This window comes from Pseudomyrmex gracilis, unplaced genomic scaffold, assembly GCF_002006095.1.
Source record: "Pseudomyrmex gracilis isolate BER0280 unplaced genomic scaffold, ASM200609v1 scaffold_6, whole genome shotgun sequence".
NCBI lineage: Eukaryota > Metazoa > Arthropoda > Insecta > Hymenoptera > Formicidae > Pseudomyrmex > Pseudomyrmex gracilis.
The window spans coordinates 1,214,751-1,237,412 of record NW_018020590.1 but is presented as its reverse complement, the minus strand read 5'-3'; the positions used below and the strand labels follow the sequence as shown (position 1 = coordinate 1,237,412).

Below are 22,662 nucleotides of genomic sequence, written 5' to 3'. Positions count from 1 at the left end.
CATCTTTTGTACGAAACACATTCCTATTCCCTTTCTCAGTGAAATCGCGTGTGTCGCGCGCGTGACAATCAAAAATTAATCTGTTATTTTGCTCGAACGATCCTTATCGCTAACATCTGATACTTGGGCTCGAATGTGAGAGCACAGTACTGCAGCGGGAGATAAGTTGTCCGTAGGGATAATCCATGGACTCAGCGAGTGTCTCTATTCGGCATGGTTTCACTCCATCTTCCGTTGACAGAGAAAATCCCTCATGTCGAGTACTTACCAAAGACCGTTTGCGATCTATTCTATCGACCGACTGTCCAATTAAGAAAGCAAAACTTAATTAGCCGTCATGATTAAATCAGAATTGGTAAATTCGAAGAAACGCGCGCGATAGCTGTACGAATTTAGTTCCGACGTTTCTAAGATTGTAATTTATTGATTGTGTTGTGTTGATGTTTACAAATCAATTTAGACACACATATTGAAATAACAGGGATATAATGTAGCTTTTAATATTATATTCATATACACAAATATTATATCTTTGAAAAGTTTTCTCTCTTATAAGCAATAGCAATTTATTATAATCTGACAAGAACTAAGTGTCTCTATCTACATATATTCGCTATATGCTACTTCTTCGAAGCAATCAACATATGACAAGCATCACACCGAAAGAATATAAATTTCAGTAATTTTCGTCGTTCTGCATTTTCTCTCGACGCAGCTGAAGGGCGTAATTATTTGTGTGAATGAGCTTCTTCAGTTTATTCATAAGGTCACACTGAATCAACAACGGCTGGAAAGATATCAATTTACATATTTTATATATGCATATTTATTCAGATATGTACGTATATATTTATTCAAATATAATTTAATTATATCATCAAAAGCACAGCACCGCAATTATATCTGTAAAAACTATAAAATTTACTTGGTCATCAACGTTTCCATGCAGCAACATCTTCAATCTTTTCACGTCGCCGCTGGTTAAGTGTACGTCTCCTGGATTGGATATTTCTGCCGAATTCGAAAACCCAAATCGCTTGCCGTTGGTCCATCCGTGACTATATTGAAAGGTTTGACAAAGTACGATGCTTATAACCAGTGACAGAACGAGAAGAATGAATATACACTTGTTGGCCATCTACAAATACAGGTGTTATATATGTGTGTACATGCATTTAGGAAAATTCTTCCGCTTAATTGTATGTAATAGTATATAATACATAGAAATAAAAACATAAAAAGAGACAATCAATATATTGCTTTTTTGTCACATATTTACAGTATTGCTCCACGTAACAATTGCGGATAAACATCTTGAAACTTATTTTTGAAAACAATCATTTTCTTAATCGTAATATTTTATTAAAAAGTGATAGTGAGAGAGATATGTGCAAAGAAAGTAGTGTTTTTTGAAAATTTTGTGTGCACGCTCAGCCTTGTTTCGCGTGCTAATTTTAAGAGGACCATTAATGCTACGAGCGTCCCCGGTCATTAAGATAAGCGTAAGTGCTACTAAGTGTTCGAGCAGATAAAAGACGTGACCAGCATCTCCGTCGTATAGAGATAAAACGCTTTCTGTGCCTTTGGAGGAACGCTAGCAAACATACGCGGGACACACTGTGTTCACCAATAACATTAAGCGATGTTTAATTTTGTAACAAAATACGAAAGAAGACTTCGAGATTAGAGCACCTTGGAAAATTCCACAATATTACGTACATCGATGAAAATTATTTCTTATTTAATTTCATAAATTACTGTTTTAGATAATTTTAAATCTTCTTTACGTATGTGCGCATACAATTAAACAATAAATGCCATTAAAAAATAATTAGATACTGTTCGCGTAATTGCTTGTTCTTTGTGATTAATGTGTGTATCGTTTGTCACTTTACGTCATCTCGATTAAACCAATAGATATTAAAATAATTAATTAATTAACTAAGATCATTATTTCCGCAACTACAAAATGATTATATATTTTCCAATATTAGCAATTTTTTCTGATAGCATGTTAAAATATAACTGTTAAAAAAAATTGTTTCACAAAATAAAATAAAAACCTTGTCATCAAGAAACAAAACAATTTTTATTGTTTTCTAGATTTTTTGTTTCGTGCTGACTTGTGTTTCGTAATCTATTAACAGCTGCATAGCTAAATTATACAGCGTGCCTACGTTTTCCTGTTAGTTTATCTGCTAATTATGTATTATTTTTATGTATTTATTTTTTTATATTGATATTTTTATTATTCTTATTCTTATTCTTTTTGCATAGTTAATTGTATATATTTGATGTATATATTTTTACGAGGAATATGTGTAGGAATATATATTACAGAATTCTTGTGTTTTATCGTATAATATATTATCTTATATATTTCCCAGAGAACATTACGACATTATTAAAACATCTTTTAGACGTGCATGCTTGGATATATGTCTACAACATTTACCATACAGTCATATCGATTGCCGATAAGTCTTACTTAGAACGAGCAAAATATTGTCGGAAACATAGAGATCTATAATACACTAGACTGTGATGCTCGGATTCACTAGATATATATATAATATGGCTGCGTTCCAAAATTTACTAACAGTACTGTGAATGTGACGTCATTAACCAATTACAGACCAGTATTATTTTACATTCTTAGTTAGAAAGCTTGTGATTGGTTGGTTTGCTTTTTCCTTACGACTAAAATTCTGTCATGTGCAATGAGCTTAAACTTTAACCACACGAAACTCAAATAATTATTAATATATCCAAACTGCTATGTGCTTGTTATTTTTATATAAAGAATAGTGCGAATTAAATTTTTAAAATCAATTTAAGTTATTCAAATAGCCAAGTATACTTAAAAGCTCTGTTAAAATCGAATATTAAATTATTATTTCTCTTTACACTCTTTTAATTTTAATATCAAATATAAAATAAATACTTACCTGGATAAATAATTTTTGCTTTCTTTTCTTTTTATGTTACTCAAACGATATGTTCTCGCAGAAGGTTCTGTTAAAAGTGTGTCTCGATTTGGTCTGAGAGGAGTTTTATATAATAGTGTGTATGTATATTCTCGCGGAAACAAGCTGTATTTTTCCCGAAATAACGTTAATATTGAGAAGCAAATGTGATAGTACAAAACCAATAATTTTCTAGTAATTAATATTAGCTGATATTGTTATGCGAAAATTATTAGCTCAATTTTGCACTTTCAATTAGTATGTGTGTATGGTTAATAACCATGTTAAGAATTAGATAATTACGTAGAGGCGTATCTATACAGATATAACGTTTATCTACTGGACGTCCATAACTCCATGTGACGTCCACTGAACATGAAAGTTTGTATAGAAAGTTCCATGTGGATAATTTTAATGTACACTCTATGGTATTCATAGAATCTTTTTTTTTTAAGATCGTCTTAAGTTCATTCTCAAATAAATCGAATGGCAGCATCCAGAAGCACAATTATTCACTGAGCAGTTAAGCAATCAAATGTGATTGGTTCTTACTTTAAATTCAACCAATCACAATAAATTGCTATTTAATGCCGATTTCTTCATACCTCCTGATAGCTATCCTCTGGATAAAGATATACAAATAAGGCTGCGTTCGGGGAGCACGCTCTCAGCGCTATTGCGTCAATCTATTCTTGTTTTACATCTAATGAGCAATAAAAATAAAATGATGCAACAGCGCTGATAGTGCACTCCCCGAACACGGCCTAAGTGTATCTTTTAAGGGTCGTCTACAATGGAGAGTTTTAGACCGTAACAGTAAGAAACTGACAAATCACAATCGATTATTCTTCTGTACTTAGTCTGTGATTGGTCAATTTCTTACTATTACAGCCTACAACTCTCCATTGTAGACGACCCTTTAGGAGACACAGTCGACACAAGAGTCATTTTGTCTTTGTTTCTCACTGAATACTGAACAAAGACAGAATGACTTTTGTGTCGACTGTGTCTCCTAAAAGAAAAAGCAGCCAAGTTATCGAAAACTTATCAAAAGTGAAGAAATTGGGCATTACCCGCTTAGTGAGCGGTTATGCTCCTGGATGCAGCTAATAAAACAACGATTCATATACACTCTTGAACATAGAAAAAGATAGACGTAGTTCTGAGGAAGTGTTTTCTCTATCGTTTCTATGGAAAATGAGAAAGTGCAAGAGAGACATCTCTATCTCGGAATATCTTTTTCTATGTGTACCGCACCGAAGGATTGGTATAGGGAAACTCATATCGCATACTGTCAATGATATTACGCTACTGTACTGTGAATATATTCTGCCTCTTGCTTGTGACTTCAGTTTTACAAACGCGTGGTTCGATTTGTCTTTGCAAATAAGCAGCGTAGAAAGACCGTCGTCGCCAACGTCAATGTGTGTGTAAATTGTGTCACATCGTTTCCGTCATCATCATCGTCATTGTCATCGTTGTCGTCTCAATGGTAGTTCGTCAATCAAGTTCCTAGAACAGTGCATCAGACTTTTGTGCTTGAAAGATACGTGGAGGTTAACAAGAGAACGTTAAACATTACATAAAAAACACTACATCAGGAAATTGCAACATGTCGACGGCACGAGGGTTCCGATCGTGTCAAGCTTAGTGACGGTTCCTTCGGACTGTTCCAATGACGTCAGCGCATCACGATATGATGGAGTCCATCAGAAAATGGTTTTACAGACCTAAGGTAAATACGTCACACGTTTTTTGTTGTGTGCCTTCTGTCTACTTATGCTTCTTTCTTCTCTCTCTCTCTCTCTCTCTCTCTCTCTCTCTCTCTTCTCTCTCTCTCTCTCTCTCTNTTCTCTCTCTCTCTCTCTCTCTCTTCTCTCTTTCTCTCTCTCTCTCTCTCTCTTTCTCTTTCTCTTTCTCTTTCTCTCATCCATCTAGCTATCTATCTATTTATTTATTTATTTCTTTATTTATTTATTTATCTATCTATTTATCTAGCTTTCTTTCTTATATTTGTCATCTATTTTCTTGCTTCTGTGCTTTTAATTTTATAATCTTTATATTCTATTTTACTTTTAATTCCTGGTATTGTTGTATTAAACTCGTGCCAGGTTGTTTTGTCAGCAAATCACATTACCGTTGAATAAATTTAATTTTCTCTTTTTTCTGACCAAAATTTGTTCTGATCAAACATATATTTGTTCGGTTTCTTTCTCTTTATCTTGTCCTCTCTGTGGTATACCTAAGCGCTGTTGCCACCTGTTTCGTGAAAATTCACACGATACAACACACGTATGCGCATATAATAAATGTATATACACATGCATAAATGCGACCGCTTACGTGCACAATATTATGTGCACGCACTTATCACAAGTCTTGTAGTACGTGCACATATAATTTGTGAAATTCGTTTGTGAGTGCGATCAGTTAGTAACGGATTTTCATACGAGCAGGTGTATGTCTCAGGGCTTGCATTTTTAAAAGGTCTCTAAATAAAAATTAATTCATTTTAAAGATTTTATTTATAAAGTTTTAGTTTTATTAGAATTAATATAAAGTCTAGATTAGATAAAAAATTGCCGAGGTCAATTGTATAATATTGTTAGTATTTTTTTCTTTATATAGTTGTTTGTGATAATTAATTTTATTTGTTATTGAGTTGAATAAAAAGTATTTACACTCAAATTTAAGCTACAAGTAAATTGCTCATATCTTGATTCATAATCGTTAGTAGTTTTATTTGTAGTTGTTTGTATAATGAAAATTTCATTGTTTGTAGTTGAATTGTTTCCAAGATATAGCTATAGAATGTTATTGCAAAAATGTAATGTGCAAATAACAAGATATTTATGGTAAATGTTTTTTTATCTTATTTCGAGTTTTGTAATTAAACTGTTTGCGCGGGTTTTGTTAAACAAAGGAAGTTGCAAAATTACGATTTTTGCAAACAATTAAATATTAAAATGTTTAGTTTTTCTAATTAAAGTGTAATTTTATTACAGAGAGACGACACAAGTCTGTTGGCTCAATTCTTTTATGCTGATGAATCCTTAAATGCAGTTGCCTGTGAACTAGATTCCTTCGACGGCCGACAAGAGCCGGAAAGATGCACAACGCTAGTGAATCAACTGCGACACTGTCAAGATAAAGTACTGACGATTTGTAATCAAATCATGGATGATCTGATTCCTGAAAGTCGTGCTAATCGGGACTTCAGAGTGAAGTTTCCCGATGACGTGATGCAGGAAAATTTGGCTGGTCAGCTTTGGTTTGGCGCGGAATGCTTGGCTGCTGGTTCGTCGATCTTAAATCGAGAAGACGAAAGCTCGGCTATGAGACCGTTAGCAAAGGCTCTTACTAAGTCACTAGAGATTGTCAGGAACTTATTGAGAGAGCACGCGCTCAAAGGTCACATGAACTTGAAGGTATTATATGTATGTGTAATAATAATAATATATAATATATGTGTCTATGTATATATATAAATGTCTTTATTTCATTATGACAATATATACATAATTTTTAACTGCATTAATATAGAAATTGCCAGCAGCTCACAGGTTTACTCTTAATTTGTCAGTTTAAAAGTAAAAAGTTAACATAAAAGTGTTTAATGACTAGAAATCTGTACAAAACCTACATAATTTTGTTGTAATTCTTCGAGTTCTACCAAGAACTTTACATGTTTATACAAATAAGCTTTGTCATTGTTATAATTCTAATAATTTATAAAATTATATTTCATATATTTTCTGCAGAGAAACAGAAATAAATAATAGCCTTATTTGATTGTGTATGATATGTACTTTTTGTGTGATCTTTACTCGCACTAGGTAAATAATCAGATGTAGTAATAGCAGCTTTTACAGACACAAAATCCGCTTGAACCATCCTTGGAGAAGCTCATTGAATCTTTGAAAATTTTCGATCGACTCTTTGCTGATTTTGAACTATGTTATGTGGGCGCTATGGTTCCGGTGAAGTCGACGAAGGAGTATGAGCAGCAGGAACTCGTGTGCGTGCTGTTTTCTGAGACTTTACAAAGAGCGCTTAAACGTGGGCTGCTGAATCAAATAGATGTAGATAATTATGAACCGGCTTTAATGTTTACTATTCCTCGGCTGGCTATTGTTTCGGGACTTTTGGCACCGCCAGGAGGGCCGTTGTGTCTCAACTCTCCTGATACTATTAGCGAGATGTTTAAACCATTTAGGGTGAGAAGCAGAGATAAAGTTATTATTACTTACCAAATATTTAAACAATTTTGGTTTGAAACTGATAAAAAATTAATCCTGAACTGTTGTATTCGGCATTTTAAAAATGAACTTTGAGTTTAATGCGTTGTAATGATTTTTAAAAATTTATACAATTTCTTCTCTTACAGACTCTTCTCCTCAAGATAAGAGAATTATTATGGACCTTAAACAATCACGAGTTGTACATATTAGAAAAGTTATTATGTTCGAACGAAGAACTGTCAGGCTCAATTACGCAATCAACGAAATCATCGTGTCAGGACATACCTGATATGGAAGAGTATGTTCATAATTTTTATACTGGTTATCCGAACTGCAAGGAATTCATTGTTGACTTCTACACTGTGATACGAAACACGGGTAGCAATATGGAAGAGGTAGCGAGCGATGCAGTTCAGTCTTTGGACGAATGTAGCAAAAGTGATCAGCTATCAAGTAAAAAGTATGAGAAGACTACAGAAGAATATAGTAAGAAAACAAATGACATGGAGACTGAGTCCAAAGATTTAACTATATCTTCGGACAGGTATGATATCGCAATGTGCGAAGATTACGACACAACGCAGCAGCTAAGTGATGGAGAAAGTGTCAGTGAACAAGTGCAATGTGAACAAGAATCGTCTAACGCCTCGCGTAACAGTAGACATTTTTCTAATGATTGTGATTTTATTTCTAATGACAACACCAATGAGAATTTTGACTCAATAATGCAGACTGCAGATATAAAATCGGATATAGCAGGAAGCAGCGGCATTTTGAACATAGAAGATGAGCAAAATGAAGAAAACTTTATTACTCCCGAGATGACGCAAATGCTTAAAGCATGTCCTCATACAAAGATTCGATTTCGATACCTGCTTAATCAAGTGACTCATGAAATTGTACATGGCGAAACTGGACGTATCTCTGAAAATTCTTTGTCCGATTTGGATTCAGAGAAACTTATCTCGGAAGCAAATAAGAGTCTTTCGAATCTTCTGCTGGAATCTAGTCAGTGTCAGAATGAAAATTCGGAGCAATCAGACTCTGGCATATGCACAGTAATATCGTCCGAAAACACTAGCTTGTATGACAAAAGTCCGGAAGAAAAGAAGACCTTCGCCAACGAAATTCAGCAGGAGGAACGCTGTGCTTCGGATGAAGAAAGCAGACACGAGAACACCAGTTATTCTTGTTCTAATATGAACTCACCGAAGAAACAAAATTCTGCTATCACGGAGAACACGTGTGTTTGTAGCACAAGGAGCATCAACAAAGCAATTGTGCCTACTTTAGAACACACCATCGAAATGCCTGATTTACAATCGAATAGCGAAGAATCCACCAGCAAAAATATTACACAAATATCGTCAAACTTTGATGGCACTAACGAAGAATTTATTGGTGTGACATATGGAAATGGCCAGTTAACAATTTGTGATTCTATTCAGTCAACCTTTCAGATTAACTATTCCGAGAACTGGGAAAATCTAAATTTGAATATCGATGCTTCGAGTTCAAGAAAAGAATTTTGGAGCGATTTAAAGTGCGAGAATTGCCCATCTACTTCGCAGAGTATCGATAAAATAGGAAATAAAAGGGAGCAGTGCATGCAAGATAAAATGACAGCAAAAAGAACAAAAGACGAAAAACAGCGAAAACATCATGATCACAAATTAGACCGAAATACCCATAAAAATCATCAAAGTAAAGGTGAAAAAAAGCAGAGTCTACATACTATGGAATCAACCATCAGTATAGATAATTCAAGATCGAATTCTACGGATCGATATTTAAATTCTCGTCTGACCAACATAGGCGGCGGTTTACATTTCGGCCAAAATACTAGACAGATGCCGACTTTTGGTAGTTACAGCCCTCACATGAGTCCAAGACTGCATCATTTTAAAACACGTAGCGCATCAGGTTCGGGACAACACTATTCTAATGTTGGCACACCTTATGCCAAAAAAAATTTGTCGCCACAGAGCAGAAAATTGTTAGATCACAGAAGATCCAGATCCGAGCAGATCGCCAAAATCAAGAGAAAAGATATCGGAAAGCGGGAAAGGTACGAACGAGACAAATACAAGCGTTCTGACCAAACTAGGAGAAAGATAAGTAATGAAAGTTCTGCTGGTCTGATAAACGATGGATTGGGTCCAAGAACAGACGTGAGCGGTCTCGCAATAGAAGCTTCTGTAATCACGACAAAAAATAATCATGAAGTTAAAAGCACGAAAGACAATAATTCGCAAAGATCCACTCGAGCGATGAAATTAATCAACGCGTCGACGGTATCCGGCATGACATGTATGAACTCTGATCAATCGGTAGTTTATAAATCTGATGTAACTCCAAGTTCCAGTTGCTCCAGCTGCTGCGATTCGAGTTCAGAAACTAGTGAATTTCACAGCGATTGTCAGGACGACGAAGAGATCGCGTTAGCGATGCAAGCTGCCGAAATCGCAAATAGAAATCAGATCAGAGCCAAATTTCGGTAAAAAATACATTGTTGTTTCTTTATGTATCATACTTATCAAATTGTTTCCTGTATTATGTTTCTTTTTCGTTCTTGTTCTTAAAAGAATATTCCTGGAATAAAATAAAATACCTTTGTAGGTCATCAGAAGATTTAGTCCATCGTCTCTTCGTTTGTATAGCGGGCGTGGCGGATCAATTACAAACAAATTTTGCATCGGATTTAAGAAATATTTTGAAATGCGTTTTTCTTATGAACAGTAGTCAAGTAATAGAAGATGCCGAAGGATCAAAAAATGACAATTCAGCCTCCAAAATTCAGTCAACAGATGATACGGTGGAGACAAGAAATATTAACGAGCAACAAGAGCCATCGCCAGAATATGAAACAAACATAGAGGAATCTACTTTAACACATGACCGAAGTAAAAATATATTTCGCTTTTATATATATTTTTACTCTTATTAAAATGCACGTAACATTGGATTTATTAAAAAAAAAATGATCAAGCTTTAATTTTACAAAATATGTAGACATGTATCATTTATATGTATAATTACATAAGTAAGAGAGTTAATTATTACTATAAATGTCTTATTAACTTTTGCAGCTTCCCTTGTTACTGAAAGAGGAGAGGAATGCGTCGAAAGAGCACCTGCTTGGGTGCCAGATAATAATGCACCAAGATGTATGGCTTGTCAGGCGGGATTTACAGTTGTGCGGCGTAGGCATCATTGCCGAAACTGTGGTAAAGTGTTCTGCGGTCGTTGCAGCAGCAACAACGTTCCACTGCCTCGTTATGGACACACAAAACCTGTCAGAGTGTGCAACAGGTGTTTCCTATTCCAGGTGACGCCCTTTACGGTCTCTCAAGTCACATCTACTAGCTGAATATTTGTAAAGTGGCTTATTAATTCGAGTATTTTCTATTTGATTCTCTATGTGCTGTATCTTCTTTCAGTGTGCAATGTACTCGCGCAAATTTGATAAGTTTTTCGTAATAAATTATTATTCTTATAATAGAGAAAAAATATTTCAAAGTTCTAGATAGTAACACTAAAAAGAACATATTGTGTAACTATGGCAAATTTGTGGTGTGGTTCTCCTTTATATATTCACCGTGTACAGTTTCATACACAAACGTAAAGACAACTTACAGTTTTAAATAAACGTCGAACTATTTAGAAGTTCGAAGTTTATTAAATCATTTTCGAAAACGTTTGTTATTTAAAGAAATTCTCATAGCGAAATGGTTGCAAACCATTACTTTCTGAAAGGAAACTAACGATCAGTAGAAATTTCGCTAGAATAATCGGATTTCAGCTCAGATGGCTTAGTCAGCAGTCTTCTTACAAACTGAGCCATGGATCGATGTATAATTTGTAAGCAAGTAAACTTAAAAGAGGTGCGTTTATCATATGATAAAAGAAAAATGAAGAAAAAAAAATCACTGTCATCAAACCGTTTTTGCACGTTGTTTACATATTTTACGTGCGCTTAAGCTATAAAGATAAATAATATCGCCGCTAATTGCTTATATTTTTACACATTGTGATTATGTATTTTAATGAAAAAAATTCTCAAAATTGTTTTATTTTCTTTCTATATAATTTCCATTTTTTTCTCATATTTTTCTTACATGAAAATATGAACAGTTTTTAAGCATTTTCAAAAAGAATTTAGAAACAAGAAGATTTATATATGAAAATATAAATATCAAAAAATTTCTCCAAAGTTCGTAAATGTTAGTAAGTTTTGAACTAAAATAAGATTTTTTATTTTTATTTTTGAAAAAACTTCTAAAATTCTAATACATTATTTTGCGCGTCTCAAAAGTTTTCCTAAATTTAAAATATAACCTCTTACAAAAAAATTTCAAAGAAGTTTTGCATCAGTGTATTATTCAAGAAAATGTTTCAATCTATGACCGATGTAACAACACAATTTGAATTAAATAGTAATAGAAAAGCATTTGTAAATTGATCCAATTGTTTACAAGAATTGTCTTCTTATTTAAGAGATAAATGATTGTATAGAGAATTATCTACTTATCAAGAGAATGAATTACTATTATTTGTGTATATAAATATATATATACACTATAAGTGTGTGTATGTATATGTGTATGTGTGTATGTACTATACTGTATAATGTACACAACGAAGCAATGAATTGGTTTTACAAGAGAGGAAGAGCTTCTCTTTTTGCGCTATTTTTCACCAGTTCTTAGCAATTAAGAGATTACTGGAGCATATTATATACGTATATGTCGTGACTCGTGACTACTGTTATCGACACAAGTGACATCAAAATGTCGTTAGAAAAAAAAGACTAACTTATGTAAAAAGAAGTTATGTTAGTCAAGACGTATTTTGCATCGGCGTATAAGCGAGTTGAAGAGTTAAAGCTTGCAAGTCACTAAAAAGTCACGTATTTTGCGTTATATATTTCTGTGTTATACACTCTAAATCACACACACACAGCCAGACACACTAATGGTCTCATTACTCTTGAATGTTTATCCTACATTGTTAACTTGTTCAATTTTGTATATTATCTCTTAATCTTTTGTATCAAGTACAAATATAAATAAGGTAAAACTAAGTTAAAAACAATTTTTCTGTTTTTGATAGATTTAAATTTTGACGGAAGTCCTCATATTATTTTCTTTTATTCTATAAAAGCGCGTTTACAAATCAGAGCAATAAGTACGAAAAACAAGAAAAACCTATAATCGTGCTTTTGATCAATACAGCAGACATATCCAATAGATTCTTATAGACAGCAATTGTAAAAAAATTGCGCATAGTGAAGAACTCTTTTTTTCTTTTATAAAACCAATTTATTGCTCCTTTATGTACACGCACTATTTTTATTATTATTGATGTTACGTTACTTGCGTTAAAGTAATTATCAGTGTTATTATTCTTATTATTTTACCATATAAGTTTATTCCTGATAGAGATTTTTTGTTGATTAAAGAATTATTCATATTTTTTTCTCTAAGTTATATACTTGCACAATTTTATTATAAATAGAAGCTCTCTTTAATTTTTTTTAATTTAGAAGTAAGAAGCCTGCAGTACATAATGTTTTTAATTTTGTGCTAGATTGCATGCAAGCGCCAGAATTGACTAATTATGATTGAAAATCGAAGAATTGTCAAATTGTGACGCCGGCATGCAATCTAGCACGACAAAAAGCATCGTAGGCTTAATAAAACAAAAAAATAAGAGATTAACGCAACATATATTCATTTACTTATCAACATGTTCAATAATCACAGTATATATGAAGAATATTCTTACGTGATATTAAAACATCACGTACAAATCAGGATTTTCCCTGTGCCTAATGTCGCAGGTTAGTGCGCGTAAATATAAACTTTATAAAAGTAAAAAAAATAAAATAAAATAAAATAAAGAGATGAATTTTCCTGGTGGAAATATATATATATATATATTTTACTGAGACTATATATAAGATCCATTTATACACAGCCGTTTTGTGTTTGCCGTATCGCAACCAGAACAATAGAATTGTATTATACCATACTGAGCAATGCATAAACTACATTTAAAAAATATGGTAACTAAATTTTTTTGTTACTCCAGCTGAGATACAGAACGGCTATGTATAAATCAACTAGACTTCAATTATCGATTTTTGTTATTTAATTAAGATAAATAAAAATTCACACTACGATACATTATAATTTTGCAAATTTTAATATATGATTGTCAATGTCCTAGTCTGTTACTCCAAATGAAACTGTTGATATAAGCTTTTCCATAAATGTACCTAAACCAAGTTTTTTATCTGTTAAACTTAGTTTTTTTTAGATTCAACTTAATTTTTAAACACGGTTTTATTTCATATGACATTATAGCTAGTTGCTTGTATTATGACGTGTTTTAATTTTCAAGACTCAGATCATACGAGTTATTGAGCGTCATGTATATGTCACACCATATTAATATTACTATGCAAAATGAAAGAGAAACAATAAGAACATATAATACATGCTTTATATAGTTTATTGCGTAATATCATCAAGTGCCTTGGTATCGTACCTGAAGACGCGCTCCATCTAACGATATAAAAATGATCCAGATTCGAGCCCTGATCGAGATGATATTTCGTTGTATCGAATTTTCTCAACTACTTAACTGAATCTGTTAGCTGGTATCAAATTATATATGGATAATTTAATGGAGACGCAGGTACATACTTTAGCTCGCTAACCGTCATCCTATTCATATGGCCTTTATAAATTAAATTAGAAATTATTTAGATTTTAAGTTGCTTTTTTTATTTATTCAAACATAGATAATGTCACAGTAATATTACATATTACAATTTTATATATTATTTTTAAATTGAATTAAATTACATTAAACTATACTCGATATATAAATGGAATACATACGGATAACGCAACAACGCAATAATTTTAAATAAGATTAAAATGATATATTTGAAAATTAAGATTAAACTCATACATGTTGAAGTATGTTTATGGAAACGCTTAAAACTGGCTTATTTTGAGCAGCAGATCATATTTAATAACTAACCAAATTACGGTTTTCCGTTCGAATTTATAGCCAATATAAATTTGTTAGCACAACAATTTGCAACCACAATTTGTTAGCGATTTGTTTATTGGGAAATTAATTGATTTTGATTTAATATTACACTAATTACTAAGTATAATTTCTTTAATCGATTAAAGTAATTATGGTTATGTATAAAAATTTATTCAATTAGATTATTGATTGTTGTAATGAAGTAAACTTTAAATCAATTAAATGTTCAACACAGATATACTGTCTACGCTAGCCGCACTGCTCGGGCACAGCCTTCACTTATCCGATTGTAACGAATACTGATAATAATCAATCCTATTACTTTAATTTTAAAAATAATTTGCATAGTTTTTTCTATCAAACAAAATAAATTTTTACTGATATTTAAATGCTTAAATGTTGCTTACGTGCTACTTCAAGCGCTATCAAGTTTTGTTTTTATTATACTATTTATATACTATTTATATGTTCATAATTTTGATGAATGTATGCCTTTTCTTGGAAATTCGTTAAATGGTTTCAGTACAGGGTAATACGATTGACTAAGTTTAAACGACAAAATATCATCTATCTTTTTGATTTCTTCATTGTCTGGTATATCGGAGATTTCATCAGTTTTGTTATCATCATCATACATATTGTCATTTGTCGGTGTGTCATCTGTTGTGGATATTATATGTATTGATAATTTATGTCGAGCTTCGCTAAATATTGTTTCCTAAAAGAATAAAAAAAATTGATAAAATATATAACTTTTCCACATACTTTCAAAAGTATTAAAATGTTGTAAAACTTAAATATTACAAAAGAGAAAAAAATGATCTGTATTTTTTATTTATCTTTTTGCGAAGAAACATTTTTCTCTTTTCAATCTAAATTAATATATGTTTAACAAATTATGATAAAATACAATATAAATGTGATGATTACCTTATAAAATTTAAGTAACTGTTGCTGTGTTATGGTTTTTAAATAAGCTACTTCAATATTTGCCCGATCAAAATTATACTGTTGACTTATAATCTCGCTCCAGAATATTTTGCATCGATCGTACAACATTTTTGGTTTCTCAAGATGTAATGTAGCTAGAGCTTTTTTATGTGTCTCGAACTGTTCTTCCGACATGGTTAATATATGGTTCTGAAATGTATAATAGCTTTAGTTTCTTCTTAAATTTCTAAACTTATTTTTTATAATTATTTATATATATAATCTATATAATCTATATAATATGTTATATTTACCAACATAGATTTCATAAATAAATCAATTCGTTTCTCAACATATTTAGGATGTTTATCACTTTGAACTATAACTCGCAAACCTTGAGCTCCATTTGTTTGACACACATCACTAAATACTATATACCCTAATTGTTCCTTGGTTCTTAGAATATTAAAGCAAGGTTCCGAAATAATTTGTGCTATAAGTTCTAAAAGCATATTTAACTCTGTAGACTGCAAACCACTTTGATAATATACCTCTGTACAAGAACTTTTATGTAATGTATTTTTTGTCTCAAACAGAAAGTGACAACCTGTAATAAATGCATATTATTACGTAATATTTATTTACAGAAAAAAGATAGTTGTTAAAAAAGTAAGATTTACATTATATTGTATACTTACCATCTTCTAGCCTAATGTCACGTGATAATATTAATTGTTGTTGTAACAATGGCACCATATGAGAGAATGTATTTGTCAACTTAAATTCAATTAACCTAATTATGTCTATGGCTTCTGTTTTAGTTACGTTACCATGTATTAAACATTCTATGTGCACTTTATTAAGAAATTGAGATATAAACTGTTGAATTCTATCAACACTTAGATCTGTACATATAAAATATACAATATTATTATGTAATACTTTTACTTGTACATTAAACCTATTAAATTTCTATTATTTATTTAAATATAATTTTTGAACTTATATGTAGAATTAGATATTTAATTACGTAAACTTTTTAATCACTATAGATGTGATAAAAATCACTATACATGTGATTAAAAAAACAATATTTTTATATGACATAACAGTTTTCTTGAAAATGAGACATATTTATAAGTTCATATAAAAAATTCTATGTAATATTTTAACTTACAAGCAGTTGCTTCTAATAATTCCTCCTTGACCCAAACATTCTCAGATAAGAGAACTGCAAGATAGTAGAGTGAATGTTTAAATGGTTGTTCTGCTGTAAAATTTTTCAAGGTCCTGATATACTGTAAGCAATTTTATATTATATTAAACAGTGTTGCAACTTAAATTATTCAAGTGATTTCATATCTTATTGCACGTACGTGGTCTTTGAGAATTTCAAACCTTTTTGGATCAACTTTATAGTTTATCATTCGATCCATAATTTTTTCTAATAGCACACGCTGTTTTTCATCATATCCACTTATTTTAAGCTAGAAAAACAATTATAGTTCTTTTAAGGTACAAAACATTTTTTTTCTAAGACTAAAAAAGTTTGATTCACGAATAAAACTGTGTGCGTACGTGTGTGTATAACAACTAAAAATTAAAGTTAAAAAAGTTATAATAAGTTAATTAAAAAGGTATATAAAATTATTAATTACACAAAAAAAAAGAATAGGACAAATCTTGCTAGAATTCATTGAGAAAAAAATTACTATATAAAAAATACGGATGGCTATTTAAAAACAAACTTAAGGTGATCTTCACATGATCTTGTCATCATCTTCTATATTGTTGTTATTTACTTACTGTTATTCCATATGTGGTGACTTCAAGTGTCCATTGTAAACCAGCCAAAGCGGCAGCATATGCATACTCGTTGAGAGAATCACGAAATAAATAGACAAACATATGAATTAAATTGCAACTAATGGGATCCATATAAGCAAGTGGACTAGAATGAAAATGAAACTATAAATATATAAACACAATATTAATATATATACGCTGCCAACTGTATGTATGTGATATTTATACAAATGTCAAACTTTTAAATGATTTTTCTGGAACAGACTTCTATACTATACTGTAAAATGTTCATATATATATAAATGTATATGACATATGGACCTTCTAACCACATTTAAAAATTAATAAAGATAAATTAATTAGTGAATAAATTAGTTAATAAACTATTTATCATCAACATCAACCAATCGTATTGATCTATTTAGTGACATTAATTGAAGTGATTCAACTTATACTGTTCAAAACCGCTGTATAAGTCCATTCTTAACTTACTTGTATCGATGCGTTTATTTCTGAAATTTTCTAAATTACATGTTAGTGATCTAGTATAGAAGTCTGTATATTTTAACGATTATTCTAGCTGCGACGCAAGCCACAAGCAGCTTACAAAAATAACCAATTAGTAACGCTAAGTGAGGTAATAATAAACATCTATATACTCGAAAAAAGTTTGATATATTTAAATTTCGGTGAAAAAAAAGGAGAGAAAGAGAGAGAGAGAAAAGAGAAGAAAAAAAAAAAGAAAGAATTTGTATATGAGAGAAAGAAAATAAAAAAAACGAATATTATTGATTATAATTGTTAAATGATTTCTAGTAATTCTGCTCTACACATATCAATTAAACTTTAGGTGATAATATATCTGAACTTATCACATACCTGGTAAAGTTAAATATCATTTTAGCTCGTGGCACAAGATATTCGTCATCTTTTTTAAACCAAAGTCTTACAAACGGTGTATCTTCTATAATCGTAGGAAATTTTTCTATCTGTAACATTTCCCCAGCCATTTACTATATAAAATGATACACCGATATAAAAAATTAATTCTAAAGCATTGATATTTTTTTAACTTACTACACACAGAACTTAATACAGAGAGAGGTAACTTGATATAGAAAGAATATTCAAATACATCAAGTATGTACTGGAATGTCGTGTTAAAAAAATCAGTTTTTTCGAACTTTTCTATTTATTATATTTATATACTGATTTTTGTTAGTTTTCTCTCCGCAATAGGCTCTGCTGCATGAAAAGTTTACAGGAATGCTCAAAGATTAATATTGCAAAAGACAATTTTTTTATTACGTTAGCTTCGTCCTTGATATCAAATTGAGTTGCTATAAATTCATTCCTGGAAGGCAACTGTAACTCTGGATTTTCGTTAACATTCTCCCACATGCTAATTACTTCTGTTGGTATCTTCTCTTTCTTATATTTAGTACCGTACCATGTTTCGGTCTCGTTTGCTATATTTTCATATGTTTTTGCAGCCACATGAATTCTAATATTTTGTGGAGTCAGATACTCCATTATTTCAGTGATTACGTCAGGTCGCCACTCTGTGTAAATATATTCCGCACACAAAACTTCGTTCATAGGATATCTTTGTAATGCTTGAACTATTGTTTTCACATAAATATAAGGAGAGCATTTCTCTATGAAACGAAAGTTCATATTTGCGATATCTCTATATTCCTGCAATAGTAAAATTTTCTTTTTAAAATATTATCATTATCGCAATATAAAATAGTCAGAAAGTCGTGACACAAACAAAGATATAAATTCCTTGTAAGAAATAGAAGAAACATATAAAGACTTTTCTATCTTATAATTTTCTTAATATTTTTTTTGTTTATACACTAATTTAAAAAAAAAACATTTTTTCTAGATAATTAAATAAAAAGAAAAATATTTTATTGTTTTTATACTTCTTTTTCTATAAAATATTTTACTTTCGAAATATTTTCTTGTTAATGCTGAGCATTCTAATATGCACTTCATAATTTTGTCACTTACATTAAAAATCCATTCAATCGGTCCAGTTTTCTTAAGCATATTAATGTATTGAAACGTCATCGTAACGATATCATCAATATGCTTAACACCCTCCTCTGTTAGATCCATAACAACATTGAAAAAATCAAAGCCTTTGGCGCCATCACGTTTTCCACATACTAAAGAGTTACACCAACTCTTGGCCTTTAAAGCTGACAATAACGATCCTTCACCTTCGTGTCCAAGCAGGTAGGAAACATATTGTGCAGGCTTTGTTAAATAAGTAAACAATATAAAATAAGACTAAATAAAATTATCATATGTTTTTAATTACATGTATATATAAATTTTATATATAAAATTAATAAGTCTTAAAATAAAGACTGCGATCAAAGTAACGCTACAAATATTACAAAGCATCAGTCTATCTTCATTCTTTGTTGAATGTAAAAAAAAAATAAAATAATGCTTCGAATTATTTGTAGTGCTACGTTGACCGCAGCCAAAAATACAAGAGTAAAATAACTTATAAGCAAAAAAAACTAGAAAAAGTTTATATTACCAAAGAACGATAATATTGTTGCATATCAGGCAAAGGAAATGACATATTTAGAGTTCTCATATCTTTTATCGGAACAATATACCACTTAGTACGAAAATGTTCATCCTTGAATGGATGTTCAGGCCATTCTGGAACTTTAATTTCCTTATTTTTCACTTCCCAAAAAAGGTTAACTACCATGTTCTCAAGTTCATCTAAACTTTCTAAACATAAAATAAATAAATGTACAATCAGAAATAAGAGGAAAAAGTCATTAAAAACTGAACGTATTTGGTGTGCAAGTTGTAAGATTATTATAAATAAAACTGATGTAATAAAAACAAATTTAAAAACCAAATAAAAAAATAAAATTAATCGCAAGAGTTTCAACTCTGAAATTGAATCTTTCCGTACCTTTACCTAGAATACACAACGCCATGATATTTGCGGAATAATATTTTTCATGGAATTCGAGTAACCTTTCTCTGATATCAATACCCTTTTGTTTAGGTATTATGTCTAACGTTTGCTTATTGCCCGTGCTAAATTTTGAAAACGAATGATCAGGACATGAGGATTTTTCCACTTGAGTAAATCGCCAGGAGTCTACTGCTAAATTTTTTTCATGTTCTGAATTTATGGCATTCAGTTCTAGCTTAGTCAAGGTTTCTGTGAAGAGTGGCTTTAGGAAAAATTGGGCAAATCGATCTAAAGCACCTTCTAACTTCTCTGGATTTATATCAAAATAATAGTAAGTATGTTCCATGATTGTTGTTGCATTACTCCTACCACCATTCTGGGACAAATACATGAGGTAATCATTCTGTTGAGGATATTTCTCTGTTCCTAGAAACAACATATGTTCACAGAAATGAGCTAATCCAGGCAGATCATCTGGATCGCACATATAACCTGTAACATATGTATATATATATATATATGTCTCTTCACTGTTTATCTTTCGCAAGATTTTAGTAATATATTAATAGATATATCAGAAAATAATATGTATAAATTTATCAAAATAGTTTAGTCTTTTTGACTTCCACTATTTTTATTTCTATAAATCATACAAGAAATTTATTACTTGCAAATAATAAAACATATTGGAATAAAACAAATTTATATTATTTTACATATACTATATTTTAGAAATGCTATTAAATGTATTTAATATTTATAAGAAGTGTAAAATATCATGTAATTAAAATTACCAATATTAACATCCAATGCAACAGCACTTTTGTCAGTTATTGGATCACTTATTAAAAGTACTTTCATTTTATTAGTAAGTACTAAGCCTCTATACAATCTGTCATCATTTTGTGACTTTATTATATCCTCATATCTCTTTTCCACATGTATATTAGTTGGCATATTGATCATTGATTCTTTAGACTTAATTTTATTTCTGTAAATATGTGTTAAGAGAATAACACAAAAACAATAAAATTAGATTTCATCTATCTTATAAACTGTTTAAAAAAAACAGTTCAGTTCAGTTTCGTTTGATAATATATTGGTTTTTCACTGTTCCTAATCTACTAATTGCACATTTATATCACTTCGTACATCTGTAATTCTCAATTCTAAATTATTATTTTTTTCGGCATATGTTTATATTGAAAAACTAACTTTTTCATTCGATACATTATAATCTTTGACCGCATTTGTAGAACTATCTTTATCAGCAACCTCAATATCTGACTTTATTACTATTTACACCTAAGCTGCGTTCGGAAACATCACTAATGTATATTTTATCTTTATTACTCATTATATATAAAACAAAGATAGAATGATGCTCGTGTGTACACGTGTGCTGTTTCCGAACGTGACGCTATAGTTATGTTTTATGTTCCGTGTGTCACGCAACGTATAACTTTTGGTTTCTTCAATATAAATACACTGTAATCTCTACATCACTATCTTAGACAATTTTACAATTATAACGTCTTTATTTACTGATTTTTTCTCGAAATTACTACTTTCTTCCGCAAAGCTCGCAATTTCTTAACTGTTCTCAAAATTAAGATGTTTTATCTATATTTGACGGAGATCTATCCGTCGTCTCGCTTCTCTTCTGTTCATGATCCACATCTATACTCTATAATCTGTTGAGAGATAAATTTATCGTATTCTCCTTTTGTATATACTATTTTATCATTATTTAGATTGCTAAAATCTTTATTCTCCCGACAAGAGGGTCCCGAAATTTCCGAAATCTTAAGAAAGAATCCAGAAATTTTGGATCCCATTTGCTGATTCGTCGGGTTAGGCACTCACCGTTATCCAAGTTTGAACAATGAACAAAAAGAAAAAAAAATAATAGTAAAATTTAAAAAAACTTTCTTTTTAACGCTCTCTTAAATTACAATTACTCTAATTCTCTAGAAACCCAAGCAACAATTCACAGTACTTATCTGCAATCCAATCACGGTCAATGTGACCAGAGCGAACAGAGTGATTTTCACACGTCTTCGCACCTGAGACGGCCGGCAACAAAATCCAAAGGATCCAAAGCGAGTTATTGGAGGATAAAATACAGACCTTTTCGGTTCTAAGCGTTAAAGTTGACAACTATTCAGGTTAGGTTCGAAAATCTGTTATTTACAGAAACAACGTCCCGATATTCACTGCCAGCACTAAAAATCTATACTTCACGTAACGTGTGGTGTAGATTTCTAGGTACTGGCAGTGAATATCGAAACTCAGCTAGATTGTAGCGATATGAGCATGCGCTGTGGTCATATGTGTATTCTATTGAAATCATGTTGCAATAGAATTCGCACAAAGGTATTTAGTATGTTGCTCGTATCACACTATGAATTGGCATTGAGATTGAATCGCAATTTGACCAATCAAAACAAAGTTCACTAAGCTTAAGATTAGTTTTCTTTCTTTTAATTGGTTAAATTCTAATCCAATCAAATCACGCATGCGCATTTATTAAGCACACTAGTGTCTCAACACTCTGCTATCAATACCCGTCTATATCGCAAATTATCACATAAAAAAAATATAAATTTTAATATCTTAAAATTAGGATTTGCACTTGAAAATGGTATCAGGAATCTACTGTTAGAAAAAATTCGATAGTTGTAAGACATCTTGT

The 22,662-nt window shown here is 31.1% G+C and overlaps 3 protein-coding genes across 8 annotated transcripts; 1 reads left to right on the top strand and 2 right to left on the bottom strand.

Moving 5' to 3' along the window:
- Positions 1–550: 550 nt before the first annotated feature.
- On the bottom strand, positions 551–3,296 carry LOC109858587 (pro-corazonin-like). Of its 2 annotated transcripts, none has more exons than XM_020436018.1 (3): positions 3,270–3,296; positions 926–1,138; positions 551–787 (listed from the first exon to the last, which is right to left on the bottom strand). In XM_020436018.1, exons 2-3 carry the CDS (start codon positions 1,136–1,138, stop codon positions 677–679), a joined length of 324 nt encoding a protein of 107 aa, XP_020291607.1. In that variant the 5' UTR covers positions 3,270–3,296; the 3' UTR covers positions 551–676. The 2 variants fall into 2 exon arrangements, with proteins under 2 accessions (XP_020291607.1, XP_020291598.1); XM_020436009.1 differs by lacking the exon at positions 3,270–3,296 and adding an exon at positions 2,949–3,106.
- A 1,176-nt stretch (positions 3,297–4,472) lies between these two features.
- On the top strand, positions 4,473–10,819 carry LOC109858932 (lateral signaling target protein 2 homolog). Of its 2 annotated transcripts, none has more exons than XM_020436667.1 (6): positions 4,473–4,701; positions 5,972–6,394; positions 6,839–7,183; positions 7,354–9,704; positions 9,827–10,110; positions 10,297–10,819. In XM_020436667.1, the coding sequence occupies exons 1-6, from the start codon at positions 4,642–4,644 to the stop codon at positions 10,575–10,577; spliced, it is 3,744 nt and encodes a 1,247-aa protein (XP_020292256.1). In that variant the 5' UTR covers positions 4,473–4,641; the 3' UTR covers positions 10,578–10,819. The 2 variants fall into 2 exon arrangements, with proteins under 2 accessions (XP_020292256.1, XP_020292249.1); XM_020436660.1 differs by having other exon boundaries at positions 5,972–6,403.
- Positions 10,820–11,258: 439 nt separating this feature from the next.
- On the bottom strand, positions 11,259–22,257 carry LOC109858911 (insulin-degrading enzyme). 4 transcript variants are annotated; one of them, XM_020436631.1, is made up of 14 exons: positions 21,183–22,257; positions 20,762–20,958; positions 19,968–20,459; positions 19,569–19,771; positions 19,028–19,276; positions 18,317–18,706; positions 17,888–17,997; positions 17,009–17,153; positions 16,579–16,689; positions 16,380–16,500; positions 15,901–16,107; positions 15,517–15,809; positions 15,203–15,412; positions 11,259–14,990 (listed from the first exon to the last, which is right to left on the bottom strand). In XM_020436631.1, exons 1-14 carry the CDS (start codon positions 21,215–21,217, stop codon positions 14,742–14,744), a joined length of 3,012 nt encoding a protein of 1,003 aa, XP_020292220.1. In that variant the 5' UTR covers positions 21,218–22,257; the 3' UTR covers positions 11,259–14,741. The 4 variants fall into 4 exon arrangements, with proteins under 4 accessions (XP_020292220.1, XP_020292212.1, XP_020292229.1 ...); XM_020436623.1 differs by having other exon boundaries at positions 19,962–20,459; positions 21,183–22,256; XM_020436640.1 differs by having other exon boundaries at positions 19,962–20,459; positions 20,762–20,968; positions 21,971–22,256.
- Positions 22,258–22,662: the final 405 nt, after the last annotated feature.